The following is a 26,789-nucleotide window of genomic DNA, read 5'->3' on the forward strand; positions in this document are numbered from 1 at the left end:
CTGTAAGGCCTGATGTTTGGAGGAAAAATTTCTGGAATCAAATGAGTAGCATGATCATGATCACGAATAGATGGGAGGCCTTTGGGAGTCTCAAATACCTTGGAATGCTTGTCCAATACTTTTTGGAGATCTGGAGAAATAGATGATTTCGATATGGGAACCTCTAGTGAACATAATTGTGCAATTACACATCATTGTTATTTCTTTAAAGTATTTTTCATTCCGTTAATGATGATTACCTTTCCTAGTTTCCATGTGATACCCCTTAATTCAACTTCCTTTCCTTCCGAACAAAATTTCATGAAAGGTTATTGAAAGTTAAAAGCTATTGTACCCAAGGATTGTAGCCATTGGATTCCTATTACAGCATTAGCACCACCCATTGGAATGGAAAGCATTCGGTTATTAAATACATATTATCCCATGGATAGATTGATATTATGGAACTTTCCAGAGCAATTTATGGTTCCTCCACTTGCAACCATCACTTGACACTCTGGTGCTGGCTATAGGAAGAAATTCAATTGCTTGGCTATCTTACAATGAATAAAATGATGGGTACTACCTGAATCAATAAACACTATTACCTTTTTCTTCTTCATGTGTCCTTCTATCTTGATAGTTTGAGGAGTGGTAATTCCTGCCAATGCATTACAAGATATGGTCAGGTTCATTTCTTCTTTCTCTAGGGGCTTTTCATGGTGTATATCCTCTTATTTTGATGTTTCTTGTTCCTTTTCTTCCTCCTCTTCACAATCTATGTAAAATAATTTCTTCTCATGCACAGTTATGACCTTCGGTGTATTTTTTATCACAACTGTAACAAATCCATTTTTCTCTTTTTCTTCCAATTGTTGTGGTGTCAACCTTGTAGGTTGTGGAAGGCTAGGGGCACCAACACTTCCATATTTATAGTTATGAGTGGTAGGCTTCCTAGTTGCCATATTTTTTATTTCCAACCTAAATGCCTTCTCCAATGAATTAGGTTCCCAAAGGTGAACCTCATGTTGGATGTTATCCTTTAAAGTCCCTATGAACAAATCAATCCTATGCTCCTCTAGAATATATTCTACCCTTATATTCAATTTTTGGAAGTCCTCAAAGTGCTCCATCATTGAACCCTTTTGTTTGAGATTTATCAATTGGCTAAACAAAAGTGTTGCTTTTTGTATTTTCATAATGTGCTATCATTTATTTCGTTAAAATTTCCCAAGTGATTTTTTTTTATGAGAGCAAAGACATCAATACCAAACAAACTTATTTGGTTCCAAATATAAAGTTTTAATGCATACCATTTGTGTGCTTTTCACATTATAAAGATCGAAATATTGCTCCATCTATAGTATCCATGTTACGGGATCCTTGCCATCAAACTTCCTCATATCGATCTTTGGAACATGGTGGGTCTTCAATCCAACGTTAGAGTCTATGAAAACATGATTAACATTTCTTTTATTCTCACCACGAGTTTCCTTTACTACCCTTTCACCATTAGTAAGCATTTCTTGCAGTAACTTTGTCAAATTTGTCTTCAAATCTTCCAATTTTCCTTCCATCTTAGCTTCCACATATTTATTTAAACCATCCATATTAGCTTCCACACCTTTCTTTAAACCATCCATCTTAGCTTCTATTACTTTTTTTGAAAGTGAAATTTGTTTCACTTGGTCTCGTAAATTTGATATATCATGTTGCATTTCTTTCTCTTCTTCATGATTCATGCTAGAGATTTCAGGTTTCTTACTCCGTGTTTCCATTTTATTTATTTGGTGCATCAATTAATGATAATTATGCTTCACTATGCCCTTCGAATTCCTTCAAACTAATTTTTCAAACAAGATTATGCTAAATTTAAAAAAAAAACTACACACCATTTTTAACTTTGTAGGCTCTCGATATTGAATCTAATGTATCTCTAAATTTTTGGATCTCCAATGCTTGAAATTGCCAAATATGGTAGCTCTTTGAATCCTCTTTCCAACGCCACTAGTCTGATCAAAATTGGATTCTCCAAGAAAGAGCTATGCCCAATCTTCCAGGATGGCTTAATTATACACTTTTTTCAGTAGAGAGAACTTGTACAAAGTGCCACGTTTCAATGTTTCAACCTTTGGTCCTGAAAATATAGACAGAAAACTATAGTCCGTCATTTTTCTATAAATTCTTACAAAATTTCAATCTAATGATTAGAGAGAAAGTTATGTCGATTTCCCAAGGTCACTTGTTTGGGATGTAATTCGGGAGACTACAAAAACCCTAATTTCCTTAGATCATATCTCCGAAAATATAGTGATACAAGGTCTAAAATCTAGACCCAAGTATGGCTAAGGTTTCAGCTCAAATGGGTTTTTTTTTAGCTTCTGAAATGTCACAGAAAAAAGTTATAGAGAAAATTCCACGATGACTTGTTTGGAGCAGTGAAACCCTCGAATCTAAAGCTCTGATACAAAATGTTATGAACCAACTCACAAAAATATAGAAAAGATAGATCAACGACTTCAAAATCATCATCTTCGAGGGGGAAACCTCCTTTACATTACACAAATGAACAATTCTTGGATGATACAAATGACTAAACCTCCTCTATATATATAAGAGTCTAAGGGGTCACAATATAATCAAAGCCGACATAACAAAATAATATAAGGGCACAACAATAACAATAGTGGGTTTCTATGGGGCACACTATTAACAATATGGTGACAATAGGGGCACAATAATAACAATAAGGACTACAATGACAATAGTAATGGGGGAATCACTAGTATTATAGGGACCTAACAACCCTTCACTATCACCTACCACCTCATAACTTCAACCACTTCAAAACTTCTTTTCCCCCTCTATGCCTTATCCAAAAAATAACTTTTTGGAGACATTTGGCCAAACTTTGGGAAACAAAATCATAAAATAATATTGTTCAATTGTGAAATAAATCTAAGGAGACTACTTTTTAAGTTGAAGGGTAATAAAAAATAAACTAGAAAATATAATAGTAAAATAATAATATTAAGTCATATTAGTAAATCTTATAGATTCACAAGAATCTAATCAATTTAATATTAATAATCATACACAAATATAACTTAATAATTACAATCCAAGATTTTAAGGTTAATTAAACATTAATCAATATTAGCCATTAATAAAGCTTAAGACTAACCCTAATTTTGATCATTAATCAAGATTAACCATTTATTTGATGATCTAACATTTTAAACTTTGGAATACTAGTGTATTTGTGCGAGGTGTGGGTATGTAGCTAGCATATGTATACCTTGTACATATAATAATAATAATTAGTGGAATCAAACACAAAAAGTTAATTTTTCAATAGGTAGGCTAATAATATAATTTAAGATAATAGGATTAGGTAGGGCATTACATACACCCCTCCAAAAAAATTCATTTAGAAGAGAAGGATATAAGCAGTCGGGAAGTAGTATGACAATAAGGCATAACAAAATAGGGAGATATATATAAGAGTCAAACTAATAAGTCAAGCAAGGATGGAACTTACCTTCTAAGGTCTCCAAGTAAACTATAGCCTCATATACTCCCTAACCTACTTCCATTCCCATCCTATCCATCATATGTTGCAATATATTATGGCATCAACTATATTGACCTAACCAATGATAGATCCAATGTGGTGGTAGCATCGACTATATCAACCTAACTTCCCCAACATGAAATTGATAATCATCATTACACATCTAGGGTAAGGTGTCCATCACCGACCATCCATGATTCCAAGCTTAGAGGTTACACAGAGGGAAATTCCTCCACCCATCCTCAAAGAGCTAGGGTCAACACCTTAGTATGGACCAAACTACCATGCTAGTTGGATACCTGTCATCAAATAATCTAGTCTGGTATTCATGTCACCTGCAATATACACCTTACCCCATGTCATAATAGTGCACATCAATTAGATACAAAATATAATAGAATAATGTACATTATACCATTCCTCGTTGGATGTCTTGATATCCCCTAATCACTGGCATGGATCTTGTCTACGACATAGTCCTTTCCTTTCTGCAAGTTAGTTCCCATCCATGTATATACACAATGAAAAAATATATATAGATATGTGATCATAATCACCATATTATTAGGTCTAGTATCCATATACCCAATTTGTCTTTCTCAACTAATATCTACATGTTAGAACTAAATATTTCATCAGATAAATCATAACTTTAATAAGTCATATATAAAATATTGTAATCAACAAAATGTAATCCATCAAGTGTTTTTTAATATAAGTATGTTCATCTTTTGAATAAATTTCATCAATATTAAATAAAATTTCCTAAATAAAAAACATGAAATATAATTAGATCCTCAACATAGGTAGCTATCGAGGTCAAAATGGGCATCACAAATGGTCAAAACATGAGGGATAGATGCGAAATATAGTCTTCGCATCCTCCTACATAGCATATCCTACACTATACTTGTCCCACTAGACCTTTACCTAGTTGACCAAGTGATGCCTAAGCTCTTGAACCCTATAATCTGATACGTGTAATGATTCAACCATTACAGTTCCCATGTCGAAGACTTGCAATTCCCTCCAATCAAGTTTGTGATATTAATTAAAAACATAATTTCATAAAAATATACATGAAAAACATCATGGATTTTATGTAAATGGGATGGCACTACAAGACAATAGACAACTGGTCCAATTTTTCTATTTGATTTTAAAATATCCTATAAATTGAGGTCACAACTTCGTCCCTTTCCCAAACTGAATGGTTTGTTTTTTGGGTCAAATATGAAGAAAAACTCAGTCTCCCACTTCATAGCTTTGATTGGTCCTATGTTCATTGACATAACTCTTTTGTCTATCTTGTGCTTCCTTAACCTTTATCGAATTTGTCTTAACTGTTCCTCCATTTCTTGAACCAGTTCCAATATGACTATTACTATGTATTCCAACTTTTCCCAACTAAATGTTTCTTACATGGAATCCCATATAGGGCTTGATATGGAGGCATCCAAATTAAATTTTGTTAACTGTTATTATAGACAAACTCTACCAATGGTAAGTACCTTTTCCATTGATTCTAGTTATCCATGACGTACATTCTGAGCATATATTCCATAACTTGATTTACTCTTTTGGTCTGCCCATATAATTTTGGATGATATGTAGTGCTCATATTCAATTGAGTCCCCAACATTGATTCTAAACTTGTCCAAAATATAGATTTTCTTGAGAAATCAATGCTAGTAGGATTAGGGTTAAATTTATCTTTCTTGATAATTACTTGTGAATTATGTTGCCTTCTTTTATTTATTTGTTATATTATCTTTCATCAAGAAATTACCAAATTATGTGTGCATGAAGATCACAAAAACACAAGACACAAGATGTAGGCACTCTTCTAGGGAAAAAAAACCCTATTTAAGGGGAAAACCCAGTCAAAATCTCTTCCTTCAATAGTTTTCCTTTAGACTCTTCAACCTAGAAAAAGATCCCCTCCATACCAATCCAATCTCTTCTTATTCGAACTAACCTTCGACCTATTAGAAGCAATACTTTGACGCTAGTAGCTTCAACTTGGCAGCTTCTAGCATCAACAATAACTTCAACTTGCTAGCTTTCAGCATCAACAACAACTTCGACTTGGCAGCTTCCAGCATCACTAAAAGCTTCAACCTCAATAGGAGACTTCAATCTCCTAAACCAGCCCACACAAGAGAGAGAGAGGGAGAGACACACACACCAAAACTTTGATTTTCTTCTTCCCTTCCTTCTTAACCAAACTCACACTCCTTTTAGTCCCTTCCTTCAACTTCACATTTTTCCATCTTCTAGCTTCCAGCTTTAGATATCAAACTATGCTTGAGGGAGTGAGATGCTCCAAATGAAGTGAAACTTCCTTGTACATAAGGCCTTCCAATGAGGTTGGATCACCTTCCTTGAGGCCGACTTGATCTTCTTGAGGCCGACTTGGTGTGGAGGTTACATAATTAAATTAAATTAAATTTTGGCAGTCTCATAGAATATACCATGACTCTAATGACTCTTTATTAATCCTACAAGTCCACAATGGGGCCTTTGACTAAAAGGATGATGACCCAAGCATGAAACCCATGCTTTAATAATTTATTGTAATAATAATAAAAAATATTTGGAAAATACGTTCTATGAAGACCGAACCTAGTTACATTTTTCATCACCCCCTCTTAGCAAGGGACGTATTCATCTAGAAGATATCAAACTGTATTAACTATGAATATTTTAGGCACCGCAATGCCATGGACTAGATTCCTGACTAGGGAAATCTATCTAAGGTCTCTCAATAGTTTAGGCATTGTAATGCCACGAACTAGATTCCTGACCTGGGAAATATGTCCAAGTGGGATTAAGATGGACTAAAGCTTTTAGCCTCTCTAGGTACCATCAAGCTTACTTACTAACCATCAATCGAGGGATCTAGGTGTGTATCCTAAGTCAGAGCTCTATGACCAATTCCACCCTCCCTACTTTCGGAACTAGACATCAACACATAGTGACAACCAAATGTCCTCCCATGCAATTTCTCACACACAAAGCCTCAACTTTATTATTATTCCAATCAGTAACAAATCCTTCCTGATCAAACAGATAACCAAGAAATATCTCCCAATGAAAATGATCAACAACTATGGGCATGTAAAACATGTTATCAAACTTCCAAGAGATTTACCCGTACAAACACAACCCCAATCAGTAACAAACTTTCAAAATTATATAAATAGATTCAAACATTCAGGGTCTTCCATAAAACTTGTTGTTGCTTCTCAACTTTTCATATTAGGACTTAGAGCTTTCCCAATTAATCTTGACAAAATATTCCTCAACCATACAACTTCCTTTCCTACTTCTCATGTAGAAACATATTCCACAAATCAATTCATCTTTTCTTATCTCAACATCCCTTCAAAATAAATTCTCCAATTTTATTCTCTCACTCATGGCCTTCACTAACACTTATAACTATTATTATTGGTCTAGTGCATGACACATGAAGTGGAGAATTGATATCCATCACTCCCTCTTAGCCAAAAATGATATAATCATTCCTATACAAGGAATATACCTAAGCTCCCTCTTCTCCTAGGAAGCTTCCTTTCATTCAAGATCCCTCTTAACTTAGGGGGCTCAACTTATTTTCTATGAAATCAGAGAATCCTTCATGGCTTCCATCCTTCTCATTAGATTTTTCATGACCATCATTATTCACATCATTCTTATCACATCAACTTTACATTACGAACATCTTCATTATCTTGAAGATCACGTACTTTCACAACTTAGTGTTATAGACATTTTTGGGCACTGTAACCCCAATCATACATGTCCATAAACCAAGGGTTCCTCAGTCCATAAAAGTGTTGCTTCACACCCCAAAAGGAACAAGGTCAGTTGATTACATCATCTCCCAGAAGTTCTCCACAGAAAATCGCTCAGAACTGGTCAAAACTGGACCATACAGGCTGCTCAGTGCTAAGGGTGCGATGCATCCCACCTGCCTAGTGTAAAAGGTGTGATGCATACTGGATAGCCCTTCTGTAGGGTGCAATGAGCGAGAGTAGACAAATGGCAAAGACAGTTTGCAAGGTGGATGATCATGGAATCTTCCAGAAACTTCTCCTATGACACTTGCCTCTCTGAATTCGCCTAGGGATGAGTAAAAGATCATAAATCTCCAAGTGGAACCAAGAACTATCAGAGAGAGGGAACTAATCAAAAACCCAGCAGTTGATTCACCCCCCTGCAAACATCTATATATGGATCCCTCATCAAAGAGATCCAGAGGCTGGAATCTTGTATTTTGTAAGGAAGTGTTGTTGGTTTCTTGGTGAAACATCATAGTGTTGGGTGATCTAAGCTTTTCATGAGGTGAAGTAGGGTTTCATGCTGGGAGGATGATGTTGGGTCAGAACAATTAGCTGTAATCCTCTTTGCCATTCTTTCTATTAATGAAGCTATTCAAGTTTTCCTCCACATTCTTGTATGTTTGATGATATATGCATTTGTGTGGTCAATATATATCTGGTCCTATATTGTGTATGATTGTAGATCTTTGTTCTTCGATAGTGTTATGCTGCTTTGACTCTACAGGTGCTCTCTGAAGCAAGGAAGCAAGTGGCAAAGATCTGTCAGAAGGGAGAGGAACCAAACAAGGAACCAAGCGCAAGACTGAGGTTGGTACCTTTGTTCCCCTCTTATCTACTTCTCATAAACAAAAATGAAAGTAGCTTTAGTGTGTTTGTTTCTAAGATAGCTACCCGTCTTAGTGGGACTAGCAACTCCAAGTGGACGTTAGATTTCCCGATAACACTTAGATAACTAGTACAACCAAATCTATAGAAGCATGAAGCTAACCATATCAAAATAATGGAAGAATTCATGTTTATATATGAGATGCCCAAAATTAATTACTAACAAGAGAAACATACTCTAAAAATGTTTCCTAGGGATTTTCTCATAAACCCTAGACTACTTCATCAAGACTTCGAGCATTTCATAAAACTTTCATTACATCTAGGGTTTCAATGTTTCTTGCAAAGGCATAACATGCCCTACTACAACATATATAAAACCCTAGAAATAATTTAAACAAATATATATCTACAAAGTATCTAACAACTTCAGAACTCACATGTTAGACTTCCTACTAGGATTTCATACAACCCCTAGATTTCATACATGAGATTTCAATAATCAAAACCAATCACAACTCAATCAACAACATGACTAGATTCCACTAGGGTTTGTTGCAAACCCTATATTTTCTCAATCAAACATCAAGAACAACTAAAACTCAAATTTCAACAATCTTACTCAAATCTCACATTTTCACTTTGTCATCATATATCAAAGATTTTGACCTCTACTAAGGTTTAATTACAAAACCCTAGAATTCACAAATACTATTATCCTAGAGAATCAAATTCGACTAAGGCTTAGTTCCAAACCCTAGGACTCATCACCATTAATAATTAGGTCAAATCATACACTTAGGATTTCATCATCATGCATAGGTACATCATAGCATTTGTTAGTCAAACCCAACTACACAAATATCAATAAGAGTTAGACATGTAAGAAACTTGATCAGACTAAGGTTGGATCAGAAAAACACATACATGCCAAAGATTTAATTTCTAAGAAATTACAGGAGTATTTCTTATACATCCTACCAAACCCTAATGATCTAGGGTTTCAATACAAAACATAGAAAACCTAAATTATCAATACTTCAAAGGTTTGGTATTTCAGACATTACCATTAAACCCTAATGAGTTAGGGTTTCCATATCCATACCAAAATCCCAAACATGACATCATCAAAGCATAAATCAATTTTCTTTTGACTTTAACAATAACCCTAAGTAGTTTAGGGTTTCACACAGTAGCATACCCTTAAGTTAGGATTTTCGCTATGAACCTTTCTAGGGTTCCACAAGAATAACCAAAGATATAAGGAGGGTAGATTTATCTAGTGATGAATCACCCAATCAAGAATCTTTAAGATTCAAGAAACGTAGACAAAAATATGTTAGTAATATTTTAACAAGAATAAATATAAAAAAATTATAATTCAAAACATACCTCTTGTTTCTTAACAAACCTTATAATCCCATTGCTTTGTTTTGTGAAGCCTTCTTCCATGTTCCTTGAGTATTCAACAAGTATTTTCTAAACAGACTCGAAATGTGATTAGTATTTAATATAAACAAACTTAGATAAATAAGGGAACCAAATATAAAAGGCAATACAAGGAGTAAGACACTTATCTTTGGAAGTTGGTAAGGGCTCCTTCCCAGATTGAGGGATGCAAGGGATAGAGTCCCTAAGAGTTCCTAGCAAATAGGTATTTGACTTCGAGTCCTTCCATAATGTTTTTCGTTGGTGAAACTTCTTTGGAAGATTGTGCTTGATCCCTATCCATTCTTTCTTGGCCCTTTAGGCTTCTTGATTTCTTTGTAGACTTCTTCACTTTTACTTTTACTAGATCCAAGACTTTATTCTTTTTGAGGATGAGATCTATCCTCTTGTTTCAAGCATTGAATAATTCTTCTAATTTGTTCTCTATATTTATTGTGTTAGACATTGTCCTTGAAGATAGTAAACTTATTTCCTTATAAGGTCTCCTTATGTGATTCTTGAATCAACTTTTTGAGGTTCCTTATATTAATTTCAATACATCTTTAAACTGTCTTTTTCCTCCTTCTTCACCTTAGGTCCATTATCAAGCTTTTAATGATGTTGATCCCAGACTTCTTAGATTTTATTATCTCCCAATTCCGTTGTATGAGATTGAGATGATTCCTTTGATAGAATGTGATGTTGTTTACTCTTTATTTTCATATGACTATATGCAACACGATCAATAATCCATGTATTACCATTATTAAGTGAACCTATAAGTGCAGCGAGGGACCCTTGGCTTTTGAATTTGTTTTATAAGTAGTAGAAGATCTTTTCTATACAACTTCCTACAGTATTGAACCCCATTCTTATCATAGAGGGAGTAATCATTTCCTTCAAGCCAACGATGTGATCTTCAATCTTCTTTGACCTTAGCTCTCATACGACGCTGAGAAATCAATGCTAGTAGGATTAGGGTTATATTTCTCTTTCTTGATAATTACTTGTGAATTATGTTGGCTTATTTTATTTATCTTTTATATTATATTTCATCAATAAATTACCAAATTATGTGTGCATGAATATCACAAAAATGCAAGACACTTTGCGAGGGAAAACCCCGTATCTAGGGGAAAACCCATTCAAAGTATCTTCCTTCAATGGTTTTCCTTGAGACTCTTCAACCTAGACAAAGACCTCCCCCACACTAAGCCAACCTCTTCTTCTTTGATCTAACCTTTAACTTAGTAGCAGCAAGACTTTTACCCTAGAAAATTCGACTTGGAATCTTTTGGCATCAACAATCTTGACTTGGAAGCTTCGAGCATCAGCAGTAGCTTTGACTTGGCAGCTTTCAGCATCAACAATAGCTTCAACTTTCTGACATCAATAGGAACTTCGACCCTGACAACAAGACTTCAATCTACTAAAGCAGCCCACAGAGAGAGAGAGAGAGAGAGAGAGAGAGAGAGAGAGAGAGACCAAAACTTCAATTTTATTCTTCCCTTCCTTCTTGACCAAACTCGCACTCCTTTTAGCCCCTTCCTTCAACTTCACATTTTTCCAGCTTCCGGCTTTGAGCTTCAGATATCAAACTATGCTTTGAAGAGTGAAATGCTCCAAATGAGGTTGAATTGCATTTTATATATAGCCTTCCAAAGAGGTAGAATTCCCTTCCTTGAGGCCGACTTGATCTTCTTGAGGTCGACTTGTTGTGGGGGTTACATAATTATTTTTTTACTCAAAAATAATTCTTTTTACATCATTTGAAAGCCCAAGAAGGGTATCATAAAATATACAATGACTTTAATGACTCTTTTTTAATCCTATAAGTCCATAGTGGGGACTTTGATTAATAAAATGATGACCTAAGCATGAAACTCATGCTTTAATAAGTCATTGTAACAATAATAAAAATTCTTTTGAAAAATACAATTTATGAAGACTGAACCTAGTTACATTTTTCAACAGATTTAAAGTGAGAGAAACTATCAAAAATGATTTTTGTGGGTAATAGATGTAGTCAGATAATTTTTCTTATAAAAATCCATTCTATGTCAGTAACATTGTAAGTGTCTCTCATTGGGATGAAATGGGCACTTTTTTCCAATTTATCAACTACAACCAATACATAATTGTTCCTTTCTCACGTGAGTAGCAAGGCCAAAACAAAATCCATGGAAATGACATCCCATTTAGACATAGATATGTCATGCAGTTGTAAGAGTCCTATTGGGTGGTAATGATCAACCTTCACTCCCTAACGTTTAAAACACTTGGAAACAAATTTCATTACATTGTACTTCATGCCTTCCCAAAATATGAGCTTCTTCATGTCTGCATACATCTTCTTCACACCAAGATGTGCACAATAGAGTACTCTATGTCACTCCTTGAGGATGGTTCTTCGTATACCCCCTTCCTTAGGGATGCACATTCTCCAATGAAATATCAATAGTCCATCTGGCTAATGGACGTATCCTTCAAACTCTGGTTCTATCTATTTCCCACTCTAGAGCATTGATGAAACCTTCAGGTACCAATTATATTCAAATATTTTCTCCAAACATGGTCCCTCAAATTGACCCTCATGGGTACTAGAGAGAAGGTTTGTGGCCTCCTGCTTAGTGCATTGGCCACCACAATCTCGTTTCCCTTGATGTACAAAATCCCAAAATCATACTAACTCATGAATTCAATCCACCACCTCTACCTAGCATTTAGATCCCCTTGAGTTAAGAGGTGCTTTAATATCTCATGATCAATGCTTAACTCAAATATTCTCTTGATGAGGTGGTGTCTCCATAGTTTTAAAGCTATCATCATTGTTACTAATTCTAAGTCATGGGTAGTGTACAACTCTTAATGCTAATTTAACTTCTTAGATGCATAAGCTATTATTCCACCTTACTACATCAACATTGCTCCTAATCCTTGATTTTAGGAATCTATGCAAACTATGAAGTCCTTCTCCATGTTAGGAACTTAAAGGGTCGGTGCACTGGTTAGTAATCTCTTTAGCTTAGTGAATGTAGTGTCACATTCATCTATCCATTCATACCTAACCCCCTTCAACTATAATGTGGTAATGGGATTCACAATATTCAAAACCCATTCCATGAATCTTCAATAATGAACCACTAGCCCCAATAACATTTTTTGGTATCGGCCAATCCATCATGGCCTTCACCTTTTCTAGGTCAAATGAAATCCCTTCTCTTGAGATGATGTTCCTAAGGTAATGAATTTTCTTCTAGAAGTAACAAAATTTCGATAGCTTCCCGTCCAACTAATTTTCCGTTAAGCATGTGAACGTATTCCTTAGATTCCATTCATGCTCATTTTCATTCTTGGATTACACGAGAATGTCATCTATAAAGCGCTACAGAAAGTGGCCTAGAAACTTTTGGAACACACCATTCATGATGCTCATGAACATTGTTGGTGCATTGGTCAAACCAAATAAAACTACTAGGAAATCATTAGAGTCCAAATAGAGTTAGAAAGGTATTTTTTAAGATGCTACCTCCCTTAATCCTCAATTGGTGGTATTTGGATCACAGATTGATTTTCGAGAAAATCGAAACTCCCTTCATTTGGTCGAAGAGGTCATCTAATCTACGTATCGGGTACCTATCCTTTATTGTGCCTCAATTCAAGTCCCTTTAATACATCCATAATCTTAAGGAGCCATATTTCTTCTTGATGAAAATCATTGGCACACCCTAGGGTGAAATACTAGGTCTAATAAATCCCAAATCTAATAACTCTTTTAACTCCATCTATAACTCACAAATTTCTAGAGCCGTCATCCTATAAGGTATCTTGGATATTGGTTCTACACTAGGTTTTTGAAATCCAACCATCATTTGTGTGTTTGAATTTCAAAATTCTCTCAAGAACTGCCTCTATGGCATGGTGATTTATGGCATGTGAATCTATCTTTGGTGCATTCGACCTTGGCTCAAAATTATCATATTTTATGTCTCTCTTCATTTTTGCATCTTTGGTGAGTTCTTCAATACTAGATTTCATTATTGCACCACTAAATACTATATTTCGTTACCGAGTGGCATGAGTAGTTCAGAGGTTGAACCCTAACAACTATGCACCAACAATAGTTGGGATTTGGCTTCATCTATAAGGTGTGATGTTATTTTCACAACTACAAAGTTTCTTACCTTTACTACATGTGGTGTGATGCAATTCCGTTTCCTAACACTATTTTAATTATTGGGAATATTTCTATCAGTAAAATTGTAGAAAAAGGGTTAATGCCTTTCAAAATGTATTCGAAATCCACAATGCAATGATTTGCAAATATAGAACAATGTCATGGCTAACCCACAACTATCCTTGTCCCTTTTATTCATTTACATTATTCCGATAATCAACATATTTCTAGGTATCTATTTGTTAATGTAAACTAATTGCAAAAGTTATATAAAAGTTGTTTGTGTAATATCTTGTGGTATAAATGTTAGACTTTATCTTCCAATGCTCAGTCATTCCCGCAAATTTTATTTTTAGATCAGGAGTTTGTTTATGCTACAACAATGGAAGAAAGTGTGCGTAATTGAATTTGTTTCTTTAATTCTATTCTACTGCGACTGAGGGTAATTGAAATAAAATTAACATTCTCAAAATAAAAAAATGTCATGGTTTTAAGCCAAAAGAATGGAGATTAAATAAAAATAATATTTCCTAACTCAAATTTTAAAATCCTCTTATAAAATAAGTTTGAATGGCCATAGTCCAATATGTTCTTATCGACTCGGGATCTTAGGAGTCCTTGTGCTCTTTTTTGAAGATTTCACGAATGTGTCTTGTTAGAATATTAAGTCTACTAAACTAGATATCTATCTAAGAAACCAACAATATATCAACATATAAATAAGAACATAAAGAGAAAAATGAAAAAGAATACAACAGATATATGTGGTTCACCCAATTGGGCTACATCCACGGGAATGTTTTCTTCTATTATCTTCAGAAATATCCTACAATCTTACAAATAGGCAACTACAAATAACCCAATATAAATCGCAGTATGTTGTGAGCACACGATAAGATGTCACGGTATCACAAAAAAAGTATATGCCTTAAGAGGATCCCTTGACCCTATTATATACCTAAAGATGTGGAAGAATTACTCTCACATATTAAATATGGGATAATATAATTCTCCAATTTAACACCTCTTTATATAATAAATGGATGCAAGAGTATACTATGCCATAATAAATATGGGATATAATGTATTACTCTTTTACATAAGATTGTGGACAACTTCCGACATAATACAAATACATTATTGCCTTCCAAGGAATATAATATATACCAACACTCCCCTTTAATAATGGCTAGGAGAAGGGCCAATCCTAACACTAAGGAAGGAAGGAGTCATTACTACTCCCCCTTGATGACAACTTCCCTCATCCCAAGAAAAGAATGAAGATGCACAAAATTCACTTCTATCAAGGATTTGGTGAAGATATTGGCTTCCTCCTTCTCGGTAGGACAATACTCTAGAGAAAGAATACCATCAATGACAAGACCTCAAATATAATGAGCATCAAGGTCAAGATGCTTCATCTTGGAGTGATATACCGGATTATAAGCAAGTTGATTGCACCTTGATTTTCACATTTCAACATAGTGTATGATTTCAGAATTAGACCAAGATCGGTAAGAACATGTCATAACCAAACGGTTTCTTTAGTTGCTTCTTTGGATGATATATACTCTACTCCACATGAAGATAAAGAAAGAGTTTTCACCTTCTTGGTGGACCAAGAGATCGGACTTGAACTAAGTTGAAATATGTATCCAACAGTTAACTGTAAATTAGAACTATCACATGCCCAATCAAATCTGTATAACCAAAGAGTAAAATTGTAGCACTGCTTGAATAAAATACACCATAATGCAATGTCCCCTGTAAATATTGCAGAATTCTCTTGGTTGTCTGTCAATGACTTTCACGAGGTTTCTACATGAATTGAGAAACCATACTAACCACAAAAGAGAGATATGGTCTGTTGTGAGTTAAATATATCAAATTTCCAATGAACTAACGAAAAAGAGTAGCATCAACCAGTGGAGTGGTACACTCAACAGTTAACTTTACACCAGATTGAAATGGCGTAGGAGAAGGTTTACAATGAGTCATATGGAAATGAGCCAATAAATATTTCGCATACTTAGGATGAGACAGAAAAATACCATCGGCTATATACCAGATCTGAAGACCCACGAAATAGTGCAATGTAGTGAGATCTATCATCTCAAACTGCTTCTAAAGAGAAATTTTCATATCTTGAATTAATACAAGCTGGTTTCCAATGATAATTAGATCATCCACTTATAAAACAATAATGAGGACATTATCACAAAATTTCTTAACATACATATTTGGATCAGATACACAACGCTTAAAACCATATTTAAGAAATATGCATCAATTTTATCATACCATGCCGTAGATTCTTGTTTGAGAACGTATAAAGATTTGTGTAATTTGCATACTAAACTTGAGGATTCAACAGAAATAAAACCAGGAGGTTGTTGCATATAAATTTCTTTAGTAAGATCACAAAAGGAAATTTTAACAACCATTTGATGAATTTCCCACTTATAAGAGGCAACAAGTGATAAAATGGTTCTTATTGTGTTCATTTTATCAACATGAGCAAAAGTTTCATTATAATCAATACCTTCAAGTTGATTAAAACCTTTTGCAACTAATCTAGCTTTATTCTTTTCGATCTATCCTTTTGTAGTGAACTTAGTTTTATAAGCCCATTTACAACCAACTAAATTATTTCCTAAAGGAAGAGGAACGAGAGGAAAGTTAGATCATCTGTGGCTAAAACTTTGGTGATAAGAGGAAAGTTAGATCTAGTTCGATGAGTGTCGGAAGGATTTCTAACCTCACTAACCACAGATTCAATAATTTTACAAGCCCAAACAGGAAGAGTAGAAGGAATAGGAGACACTTTAGGAGCTTCATGAGTTTCGGGGGGAATAATTGAGGGAGAGGAAGAATCAAGATCGATAAGAGGCACAAAATTGGAAGAATGATTAATAGGAATATGATTAATAGGTGGTATTGGTAAATTCATGGTAACATGAGATTCTATAGATTGAGGTGGGGAAGAGACTTCATGAAATTGAACATCCATTTTGATTATGACACTTTGATTATAAGGATCAAACAACCTGTAAGCCTTTGAATTCTAATCATAACTAATGAAGATACACTTGTGATCCTTGGGTTCTAGTTTTTTCCATTTTTCATCAAGAATATGATCCCAAAATTCACAACCAAACACCTTAGAATTACTAATATCCAGTTTACGTCCATTCCATTTTTCCTTAGGGGTAACATGCTTAACAACTATAGTAGGAACTCTATTTAAAATAAAATTATCACAACAGATGGCTTCAAACCAAAATGTCTTATGCATTGCTTTAGAATAAAGCATACATCTAGCCATTTCAACTAAAGCTATGTTTTTCCTTTCAGCGACACCATTTTGTTGAGGTGTGTAAGGAATAGTCTTTTGATATTGAATACTATGTTTAGATAGATATGCATCAAATTAATTCTTAACAGATTCCCCCCCATTATCAGATCACAAGATTTTAATACTCTTACCAGATGCATTTTCAACCATGGATTTAAATTCTTGAAATTTTATAAATGTTTCACTTTTATTTTTCAAAAAAATAAACCCAAGATTTTCTACTAAATCCATCAATAAAGGTAAGAAAATAAATTGCTTGAGATATTGAAGGAACTTTAAGAGGACCATAGATATCACTATGAATTAATTGCGAAGGTTCTTCCGCATGCCAAGCTTCACCTTTATCAAACATTTCTCTATGATGTTTACCAAGAACATATCCTTCATAAACACCAGTAGTAGAAGAAATATTAGGCAAACCATGAACGATTTTATCTAGCATTTTCATTTTACCATAATTCAAGTGACCCAATATTTCATGCCATAATTTACTTAGTTCATGAACATGAGAAACATAGGAATAAAATGTGTGTCTCTTAGTTGAATTAAAACCATCAAATTTATATAAACCAATTTTATGATCAACAGGACCAAAAGACAATACTTTGTAATTTCGGTTCATATCTTTAAGAACATATTTATCAGGCCAAGATTCAAATTTAAAACCTTTCTGACATGCATGATAAATAGAAAGTAAGTTGATGGGCATGTTTTGAACATGAAAAACATCTTCCAATTGACCATTAGCAACATTAATTACTAAAACCAATTACAGAAAGTTGTTTACCATCACCAATAGAAACTTTTTGAGATGAGTGCTTCTTAGTGTCATAATATGTAACTAAAGAAGCATTTCCATTCATATCTTTAGATGCACCAGAATCCATTATCCATTCCACATTAGAAGAAGAAATACTAGACGAAACAACAGATGCACATAAAGCTACTTGAGATTCATTAGAATTTTTCTTGTTAGCTTTAGCCATGAAACATTTCTCTTTAAATCAATTCTTTTCAGGATGGTTATTTTTACCACAATGCTTACAAGGATCATACACTTTGTTCCTCTTACTGGTTTCATGATGTGCATGAGAAGCATTAGCATTATTATTAGTATAATTAGAAGTGTGTGAATAAGAACCTTTAGCATTATTAAAACTTTTCTTAAGATTCTTATTATGTGCCATAAGAGCTTTTTTAGGTGAGACTTGTCATGAAGCAATTGCTGATTTATCAACCCTTTACAAAAATGATCGAAAGTTGGTTTCGTTGTACTTTGAGACAATTCAAGAGCCCTACTCCTAGTTTCGATGAACATGTCAAAGCGAGATTGCAGTTTTTGTTCTACAAGAATGATAAGAGCAATGTCTGTCTTTTTGTAATATTTACCACAATTATTTCACTTTTCATTTAAGGTTTTCAATTCATAAAGATATAATTATACTCCATCAAAATTAGTAGGATCTAGCTCATGAATCTTTGTTTCAATGTAATAAGCAGACACATCATCAAATTTATCAAATAAAGAAGAAAAAATTATTCATACCTCAACCAGGTTATCTTATGCCTCAATACTTACCTGAAGGCTATCTAAAACCATTTGACCAATGGTCCCTCTTTCTTGATCACACTTTTTGTTGGCTTATTGGGACTTGACCAAGGTTTGGAAGAGTTATTAGCCAAATAAATCCCGCAGCTACCTGCCCTTTCAGCAACAGTCCGCAGATCACGGACTGAGGTCTCACCCGAGGTAGCAGGGGAGGGTGCTGGAACTAAGTTTCCACACCCTTGGGATGTCTTGATGTGGTCAGGAGGGGTTGCAAACCATTCTGCGGCCTTGTGCCACTCTGTATTGCTATCAGAATTTCATGTAGATCCGCGCAGGTGCACCTTCTTATTAATGAAATTGTCACAGATCTAATCTTCTTGTTACAGTCTTTTAGCAAACATTTAACAATAAAACCTAGTGTGCACAATCATAGTTCTTTTAAAGACAAAAGCTCATATAACATATACATGAACCAGAATACAATAGATCCATGATATTTCCACAACAACTTATCTTTATTAATATCTTCATTTCAGTACAATCTTCTTTCTACCCTGTGCACACGGCTGCAGGGGTCTGCGCACACAGCCGCGGACTCTATCAAGCCTTGTGCACATAGCTGTGGAGCCTCTATCTACCCACTAACACCCTTGACTCAAACTTACAGACAGAGAACAGTGATTACCAACCCATAACACATCAGATCTCATCAAAAACCAAAAACTGCCTTCTACCCTTAGAGCCTCGCTCTATTTATACATTCCCATGGTCCACAAACCATGGGCAAGCTGACTTACTTCCTATTATTCTATATTATTTTTGGGTGGAAAACCTCTTGACTTGACCTATTACATTTCGCGCTCCGAAAATTTCAGAGATATACACTATTATTACCCTAACTTCTAGGCTTTAAGCCCCAAAACCGTTACGCGGGTTGTTTGGTCAATTTAGTGTCATAAATTTCTCTACATAAATTATCAATCTGGGTATCGTAAATTGATGAAGTGTAGTTCCATATATATGCTATATAACCCTTCTTTTTTCCGGAGAAAAAAAGCGAACTTTTTATATAAAATAGATAAAAAGTTACAAGCAGATGCATAGCATTCAGTTATTGTGAGGACTTCTCCCTCAGCAGATTCAGAGAAAAAAAACAAGCTTCTCTGAACTAACCATATACATCAAAATTTTCTGTTCCCCTGTTCCTGAGACAGGTTGTTCCCCCTTGCGATCCATACTGTGGCCTCAGTCTTTTTTGAGTTTTCAAAACAAAGACATGGTTCGACAGTACATATTTTTCGTGGGCCTCCTTGATTGGAAAACGAACCACCAGCAAAAAACGCCCAAAACTCTTGGGCATACCGCTCATACGATCCAAAATAAAACATGTCCATTACAAACAGAAGCTGTGATCCGTACAGCTATATACAAATTGAAAATTAAACATCACCAAAACAGCAGAATATGAAAACTTTTATGCATAAGGAGGGAGATCCGACACACGGATCTGTTCACGGATTTTTTCAGTTAATTTCCAAATGCCCACAGCTTGCTGTAGACCATCTTTAGAAAGTTTATCCGTGGCTTCATTTCGGTCCCTGTAAATATGTTCAATTGAAAACACATTAAAGGAAAGTTTTAAGGTCAAGATCTCTTCTAAAAGCGGCCTCAGCATATAATTAAGACATCTACTGTTTCCATTAACCCACTTCACTACATTCAAAGAGTCCCCAAAGATCTGAATTGCGAAGATGTGTCTGTGGAGAAGCCAACAAAGGAGAAGTTTTAAAGCTGTTAGCTCAGCAAAATTATTCGATCCGGAACCAATGCCCACTGAAGCCAATAAAGAGTGTGATTCATTTAAGTGAATGATTATCCCTGCCCCAGCTGAGTTATTCTGTGAAGCCCCATCAAAGTAGGCCCACGGAATACCTGTTCTTATTTGTTCCTCCCTGCTCTGAGAATTTTTCCTTGTCTCCTCTGGATCAGGAATGCTGGATAGGATGGTTGAGCTTTGAATGGCGATAGATTCTGCTGAGAGAGTTCTGTGATTAAAAGTGCTTCTGTTCCTTGCTATCCAGACTCCCCAGCAGATGATGGGTGGGAGATTCCTCATATTCCCCTCTGAACGATGTCTCCACCACTACTCCCAAGCAGCCATTATGTTTTCCCCTTCCCAACTTAACTGTTTCTTCAGTAATTTTTTTACCTCCTCCCACACCTTTTTGACGAAGGGGCATCCCAAGAAAAGATGGGAGATGGTCTCCGAGTCAGCTTTACATAATGGACATCTTCCAGGCCCTTGTTTATATCTAGCTTGGAGAAAATCCCAGGTTGGAATCCTCTTTTTTAGCACACACCAAAAAAATAGCCTGGCTTTTTTAGGACATTTTAATTTCCACAGAGATTTTGCCCACCATCCTGGATCTTCCCATCCTTTTTTCGTCATTAGGAAATTGTAACCGGCTTTCGGGGAATAAGATCCTGAATCAGCATGGGCCCAGACCAACTGGTCAGGTCTATCTCTTAGTCTTACATTGGATCTTGATAGTTCCTGAATGAAAGTCTGCCACTCATTCCACCATAAAGGTCTAATCTCTAGGTCTTCTCCCAATTTCCAAGCTTGCCCCCATATAGTAGACTGCCCTATTTTTTCAATCTGATTTAAATGAACAATGCCTTTGGATTCCAAATGTCTGATGAGCCCTAGGGACAAAGCGAAGAGATCATTGCAACCCACCCAGGGGTCCCTGCCTATCCTCACATTTTCTTTGTTCCCTACCTGCCATGCCAGACCTTGCTCAATGACTTTAAATGCCTCGGTGGTAGCCTTCGATATCACTGAAACATTTATTCCTTTCTTATTATGGTTACGGATCCATTCTTCCAGAGGAACTGGATCTATATACTTTCGCCTCACTACTCTTTTCCACAAATTCTTAGAGTTTATGAGTCTCCATCTGGATTTGGCTGCCAGCGAAATACTGAAATCATAGAGATTCTTAATTCCCCAGCCACCCCAGTCTTTTGGCCTAGCTATCTTTTCCCAGGCTACCCAAGGTTGAACAGATTCCTCCTTTGACCCAGACCAAAGAAACCTACTGCAAATCTTTTTTATCTTATGGAGGATCCCTTTTGGAATCCAAGTCAGAGCTGCCCAAAAAACTGGCATGGCCTGCAGCACTGAATTTACCAAGGTCAGTCTGCCTGCTCTAGATAACCACTTGAAACTCCAGTGAGTGATTTTTGCTTCAATTTTGGCCACCAGCCAGTTCCAGTCTTGCTTTTTGTAAGAATTTGGCTTCAGCCAGAATCCCAGGTACTTGAAAGAAGTCTCCATATTGTAGACCTCAAAAGGAAGTATAGCTGTGATCTGGGTACATTCGTTTCTGCTGAAACCTTCCATTATTAGCTGAGACTTCCTGAGATTTATTTGCATTCCTGTGGCTTTCATGAACAGATCAAGGATATTTTTTAGTTCTTTCAATTCATTCAGGCTCCCATTTGTAAATAATAAAATATCATCTACAAAAAGGAGATGAGAAATGAACAGATTTACAGCTACTTCCAAACCTTTTATCAAACCTGTTCTTCTTGCTTCCAAGATCAATCTGCTAAGACCCTCTGCCACTAGGAGAAAAAGCAGTGGGGATAGAGGGCATCCTTGCCTCAGACCCCTTTGCCCTTTAAAGAAATGAGACGAAGCCCCATTAATTAAAACTGCAAAACTTACGCTGGTTACACATCCCATTACCCAGTTTATAAAATCCAGCTTAAAACCCAGATGAGTCAGCAGCATCCTGAGGTAAGTCCAGCTGATCCTGTCATATGCTTTGGACAGATCTATTTTAATCACAGCCCCTTTCTTGATTGTCTGTCTAATGTTGTGGATTGTCTCCTGAGCTACCCCTATGGCTTCATGTATTTGTCGACCATCCAAAAAACCAAATTGCTCACTTGATATGCTTTTTGAAAGGACCGGTTTCAGGCGCACAACAATAAGTTTTGCTATAATTTTGTAAACACAGTTACAAAGGGAAATAGGTCTGAAGTCTTCAAAGGAGTCCGGGTCCTCCTTTTTTGGGATGAGAGCTATAAAAGTAGCATTGAAAGAGGGGTAAATCTCACCCTTTTTTCTTGATTCTTCCACAACCTCAGTAAGTTCTTCTCCAATTGAATCAAAAAAATGGCTGAACAGTTCGATAGTCCACCCGTCCGGGCCTGGGCTTTTATCTTTTGCCATTGATTTTACAATATTTTCCACTTCCTCCTTTGTCACAACACCAACTAAATCTTCTGCTTCTTCCTCTTCAACAAAGCGGGGAAAGCATTGGGTTGTTCTGATTACCTCTGCTAAAGTGATCCCTTCTTGTTCTGTAAACAGATTCTGGAAGTGGTTCTTTCCCATTCTTGAAAGGTCCTCAAAGGAGGTAGCTTCTCTTCCATCCTGATCCTTTAGCTTCCAAATAGTGTTTGCATTTTTCCGGCCTTTTGCATAGTTATGGAAAAATTTTGTGTTCTCATCTCCAGCTTTCAACCAGATCGCCCTGCTTTTTAGCCTCCACTCCTCTTCTCTGTCTAATAAGATCTTGCTTCTTTGTTTTTCTAGCATCAGGATCTTATCTTTTGACTCCTGATTTACATACCCTTCTGCCTCAGGTTCCTCCATAGCTCTAATTTCAGCATCGATTTTGGAAAGCGCCTCATTCTGAAATTTCTTCCTAGCTTTTGCCCATTCTATGGTAGCTTTTTTGAGTCTCTTTAAATTTTCCATAAACAGGACCCCTTTGTTCTCCGACGAAGAGCTGCCCGGATGTCTCCAAGTATCCCTGAATAGAATATTGTAAGATTCCTCCTGCAACCAGGAGGCATTAAATTTGAAAGGAGCAGCTGGTTTAAGGGGAGGTTTTTGAACTTCCATTAGGATGGGAAAATGGTCAGAGTTCCCCCCTTCACCAACCCATTGTCTGAACATAGGGATGCTGACTGTCAAATCTTCACTTATGAGAAAACGGTCCAACCGCTTTGCCACTCTTTCCTCCCCTGCTCTTCTGTTCCTCCAGGTAGGTTTTACTTTGATTAGATTTACATCTATCAGGTTATGGGAGAGGAGAGCGTTTGCAAAGAAATCCGAAAGCGGATCTTCCCTGGCTGAGGGACCCCAGGCTTCCACATTTCCTATTGAGAAATTTAGATCTCCTCCTAAAATCAAACTTCTGTCTTTCAAAAGAGATTTGGATAGAAGGTTGTTCCAGAAAGACTCTCTCCCCTGACATGGCCCATAGATATTTAGAATCAGAAAAGGAAAACCAATCTCAGGCGAAAAGACCTCCATACCAAGGACATGAGCCATTCCCCAAAGGCTATTTATCTGCAACCTACCTTCTCGAACACCAATAGCCAAACCCCCCGAATGCCCCTCAGCATCTATGGCATGGAAAACCCATCCTGGAAAAGAGATCCTAAGAGCAGATTCCACCTCGAAACTCCTGCCAAGGGTCTCTTGAAGAAATAAGATATCCGGATTGTAACGAGTAACTAACTCCTTTAAGGCCAGTTTTTTGGGTTTACTGGCTAAACCCCTACAATTCCAGGATAAAAGAATCATTTTACAACCTGATCGGGGGGGTTTGCTGCTCTAAGCGCCCCAGGGATGGACATTTGTTTTCCATCAGCAACATCAAACTTTGCTTTAACCTGTGCTTTTGACAGGTTTGATTTCCTACCCCTACCCTTCCTTTTGGAAACCTGAGACGAAGAAGGGCCTAACCCACCAATCGGGTCAGGGGATTCTAACAATTTTCCCTGTCTTTTGTCAAGAGATCTCAAGTTATAATGGCACGCCGGCGAGGAAAGGGAAGGATTCAGGCTATTTAGGGGAACATCTTCGCAATTCAGGTCGATGGAAGGAATAGCATCAATAAGAGTTTCTATATTTAACTGATCATCAATACTACAGTTTTTAACAGGAAATCCATCTTTTAAAAATTCATCTTTAGGTTCTGAAAAAGGAGAGGAATTACATAAGTCTCGGTGCATACCGTTTGGTTCTTCCATCACGATATCAGCTCCTTCAACTGTAGTCTCCTTGGCTTTCTTCTCCAGAGGACCTTGGGTCTCGGTGTCTTCGGGTGCAGTTTTTGTGGCCTGACTGTCAACAGTTTCCTTCTCGAGATGGATCTCCTCCATATCAGTATCCTTATGAAGTTCCTCAGTCACGAAATCCTTCTCCTTCCTCAATTTCTTCTCCCTCTGCTCACCTTTTTTCTGCGATCTCCTTCTGCGATTCCCAAGTGGGCAGTCCCTTGCCAAGTGCCCATATTCATGGCACCTGTGACACCTAAAGGGAAGGTGCTCATAATCCAATGGCTGTTCAAACACATAATCTCTATACTGAAGATTTATGGATTCTGCTAACCCCTCCTTAGGGTTTAACCGAACAAGAATCCTGGCCATAGCTCTTTCGTGGGTGTGAAGGAACGACATGTCGGCTTCAAGGTATGTGCCCAGCAAATTCCCTATGGATTTGAAAACAGATTCCACCCACAGAAAAGGAGGAAGGCCGGGTGCTCTGACCCAAACCGGAAACTCATCTACCTTCTCCCTCTTTGCGTCAAATAATGGCGACCACCTCTTAAACAAGACCGGGCGATTCCCAAAGGCCCAGTTTCTCCCTGCGACCCAATCAGCATCTTCCTTCTTTTCAAAACTGACCATGAACCAGCCCTTCACAAGAACTGCAATTCTGAACGAATTTACTAGGGTTTCTTTCCATTGGATCTCCGCCCACTGGTTCAAAGCTTTGCCAGATAATGCCTTCCCTCTAACTCTACCCACTAAAGTGCATTCCGCCACTACCAGTGCATCCTCAACCTGGACGTCCATGCCAAGAACCAGATTGCCTTCAATCTTCTTCTTCTTTAAGGGTTTTTCCTTCTTTCGTTTACCCCCCGCCTTATCCTGATCGGGATCTTCCTCCCCTCCTAAAGAAATTGGGACTGCATTGTCCAGAGTCTCCTGATGTCCAAACTGCTTTTCTGCAAGGGATTGATCGGCTATATCAGAACGAGAACCCTGGAGACCGCCTTCCAAACCCTCCTTATCAGCTGTGCCGAGCCCCAAGACCACTGCTTCCCTTCCATCGCTTAGGGTTTCCCCCACCTTCCCAGACTTCAAAGCCTCGACAGTCTCATTGATAAACCCTCCTTCGCTCAGACTGGGTTTGGGTGGCTCTTTTGATGAGGAGTGCCTAATAATAGTCGGCTAACTGCTCCCTTCCATCACAACCCTTCCAGACTTTAATTCCCCTCCAACCGACCTCCAAACTCCCTGATTTGTTTGGAAATTGATAATATCCTCGAGCCCCCCTGACAGTCGGACTGCACCTGAGAGAGGTCTATTTTTACTGCCATGAGAGCCGACTGGAACCTGATGTGAGTCTTTCTCCGGGAAAACTGGTGCTAGGATATCCTTCCCTCCTTTGAAACGCAGCCCAGCCAAACCCAGATCTTCCCCTAACAGGCCTTTTGACCCTTTGATGCTCCACGCGCCTTCCACAGACAGATCAGCGGGTGCATGGCTGCCATCTGACCCGAAAAACTTGACTAGATTCTGGGCAGTTACCTCTTTTCCCCACACCGACAGTATGTCCTCAGGAGCCGGGTCTAGGTCAACAGACTCATTAGGTTTCACCATGGTAAAAAACAGTAAAAAACCGATACCTGACACCGCTAGCGGCCCGTTACCTGCTGCTGTCGAGATCGCTTGGGAACGTCGACCGCCGGCTCACCAGGACTGAACAAACAATGAAAAACAAAAACCACTCCGGTTTGGTGTAGTGCTATACCGTTCCGATGTTAAACTCTGCATTATGCCCTTAAACGGCCCTTCAAAAAACTGTCTTACGCATCCTAAGCCTCGGGGTATCCACCAGCTGTCTCTTCCCGTACCATCACGGAACCTGCCAAAACCCTACCGAAAGCCTGGACTATAGCATCCTAGGCCATCGGCCTAGGTTGCCTAGGTTCGATTCCTGCTGCCTCCGTAACTCTCCA

General features: G+C 37.1%; 1 protein-coding gene across 1 annotated transcript; it reads right to left on the reverse strand.

Annotated features, from left to right (window-relative positions):
- Nucleotides 1-20,209: 20,209 nt before the first annotated feature.
- Nucleotides 20,210-26,430, reverse strand: LOC149231567 (uncharacterized). Its single transcript, XM_089381676.1, has 4 exons — nucleotides 26,054-26,430; nucleotides 24,422-25,951; nucleotides 21,153-24,317; nucleotides 20,210-20,333 (listed from the first exon to the last, which is right to left on the reverse strand). The coding sequence occupies exons 1-4, from the start codon at nucleotides 26,428-26,430 to the stop codon at nucleotides 20,210-20,212; spliced, it is 5,196 nt and encodes a 1,731-aa protein (XP_089237802.1).
- Between the last annotated feature and the right edge of the window lie 359 nt (nucleotides 26,431-26,789).

Source organism: Pinus tabuliformis, chromosome J (genome assembly GCF_031772625.1).
Source record: "Pinus tabuliformis cultivar Carrire ecotype Pingquan chromosome J, CPIR1, whole genome shotgun sequence".
Classification (NCBI taxonomy): Eukaryota; Viridiplantae; Streptophyta; class Pinopsida; order Pinales; family Pinaceae; genus Pinus; species Pinus tabuliformis.

Coding starts and splice junctions, on each gene's coding strand:
- LOC149231567 (XM_089381676.1), bottom strand. CDS start 26,430: ATGGTGAAACCTAATGAGTCTGTTGACCTAGACCCGGCTCCTGAGGAC. Junction 25,952..26,053: donor ACAAATCAGGGAGTTTGGAG/GTCGGTTGGAGG, acceptor ACCCAAACCCAG/TCTGAGCGAAGGAGGGTTTA. Junction 24,318..24,421: donor AAAGCACAGGTTAAAGCAAA/GTTTGATGTTGC, acceptor CTGGAATTGTAG/GGGTTTAGCCAGTAAACCCA.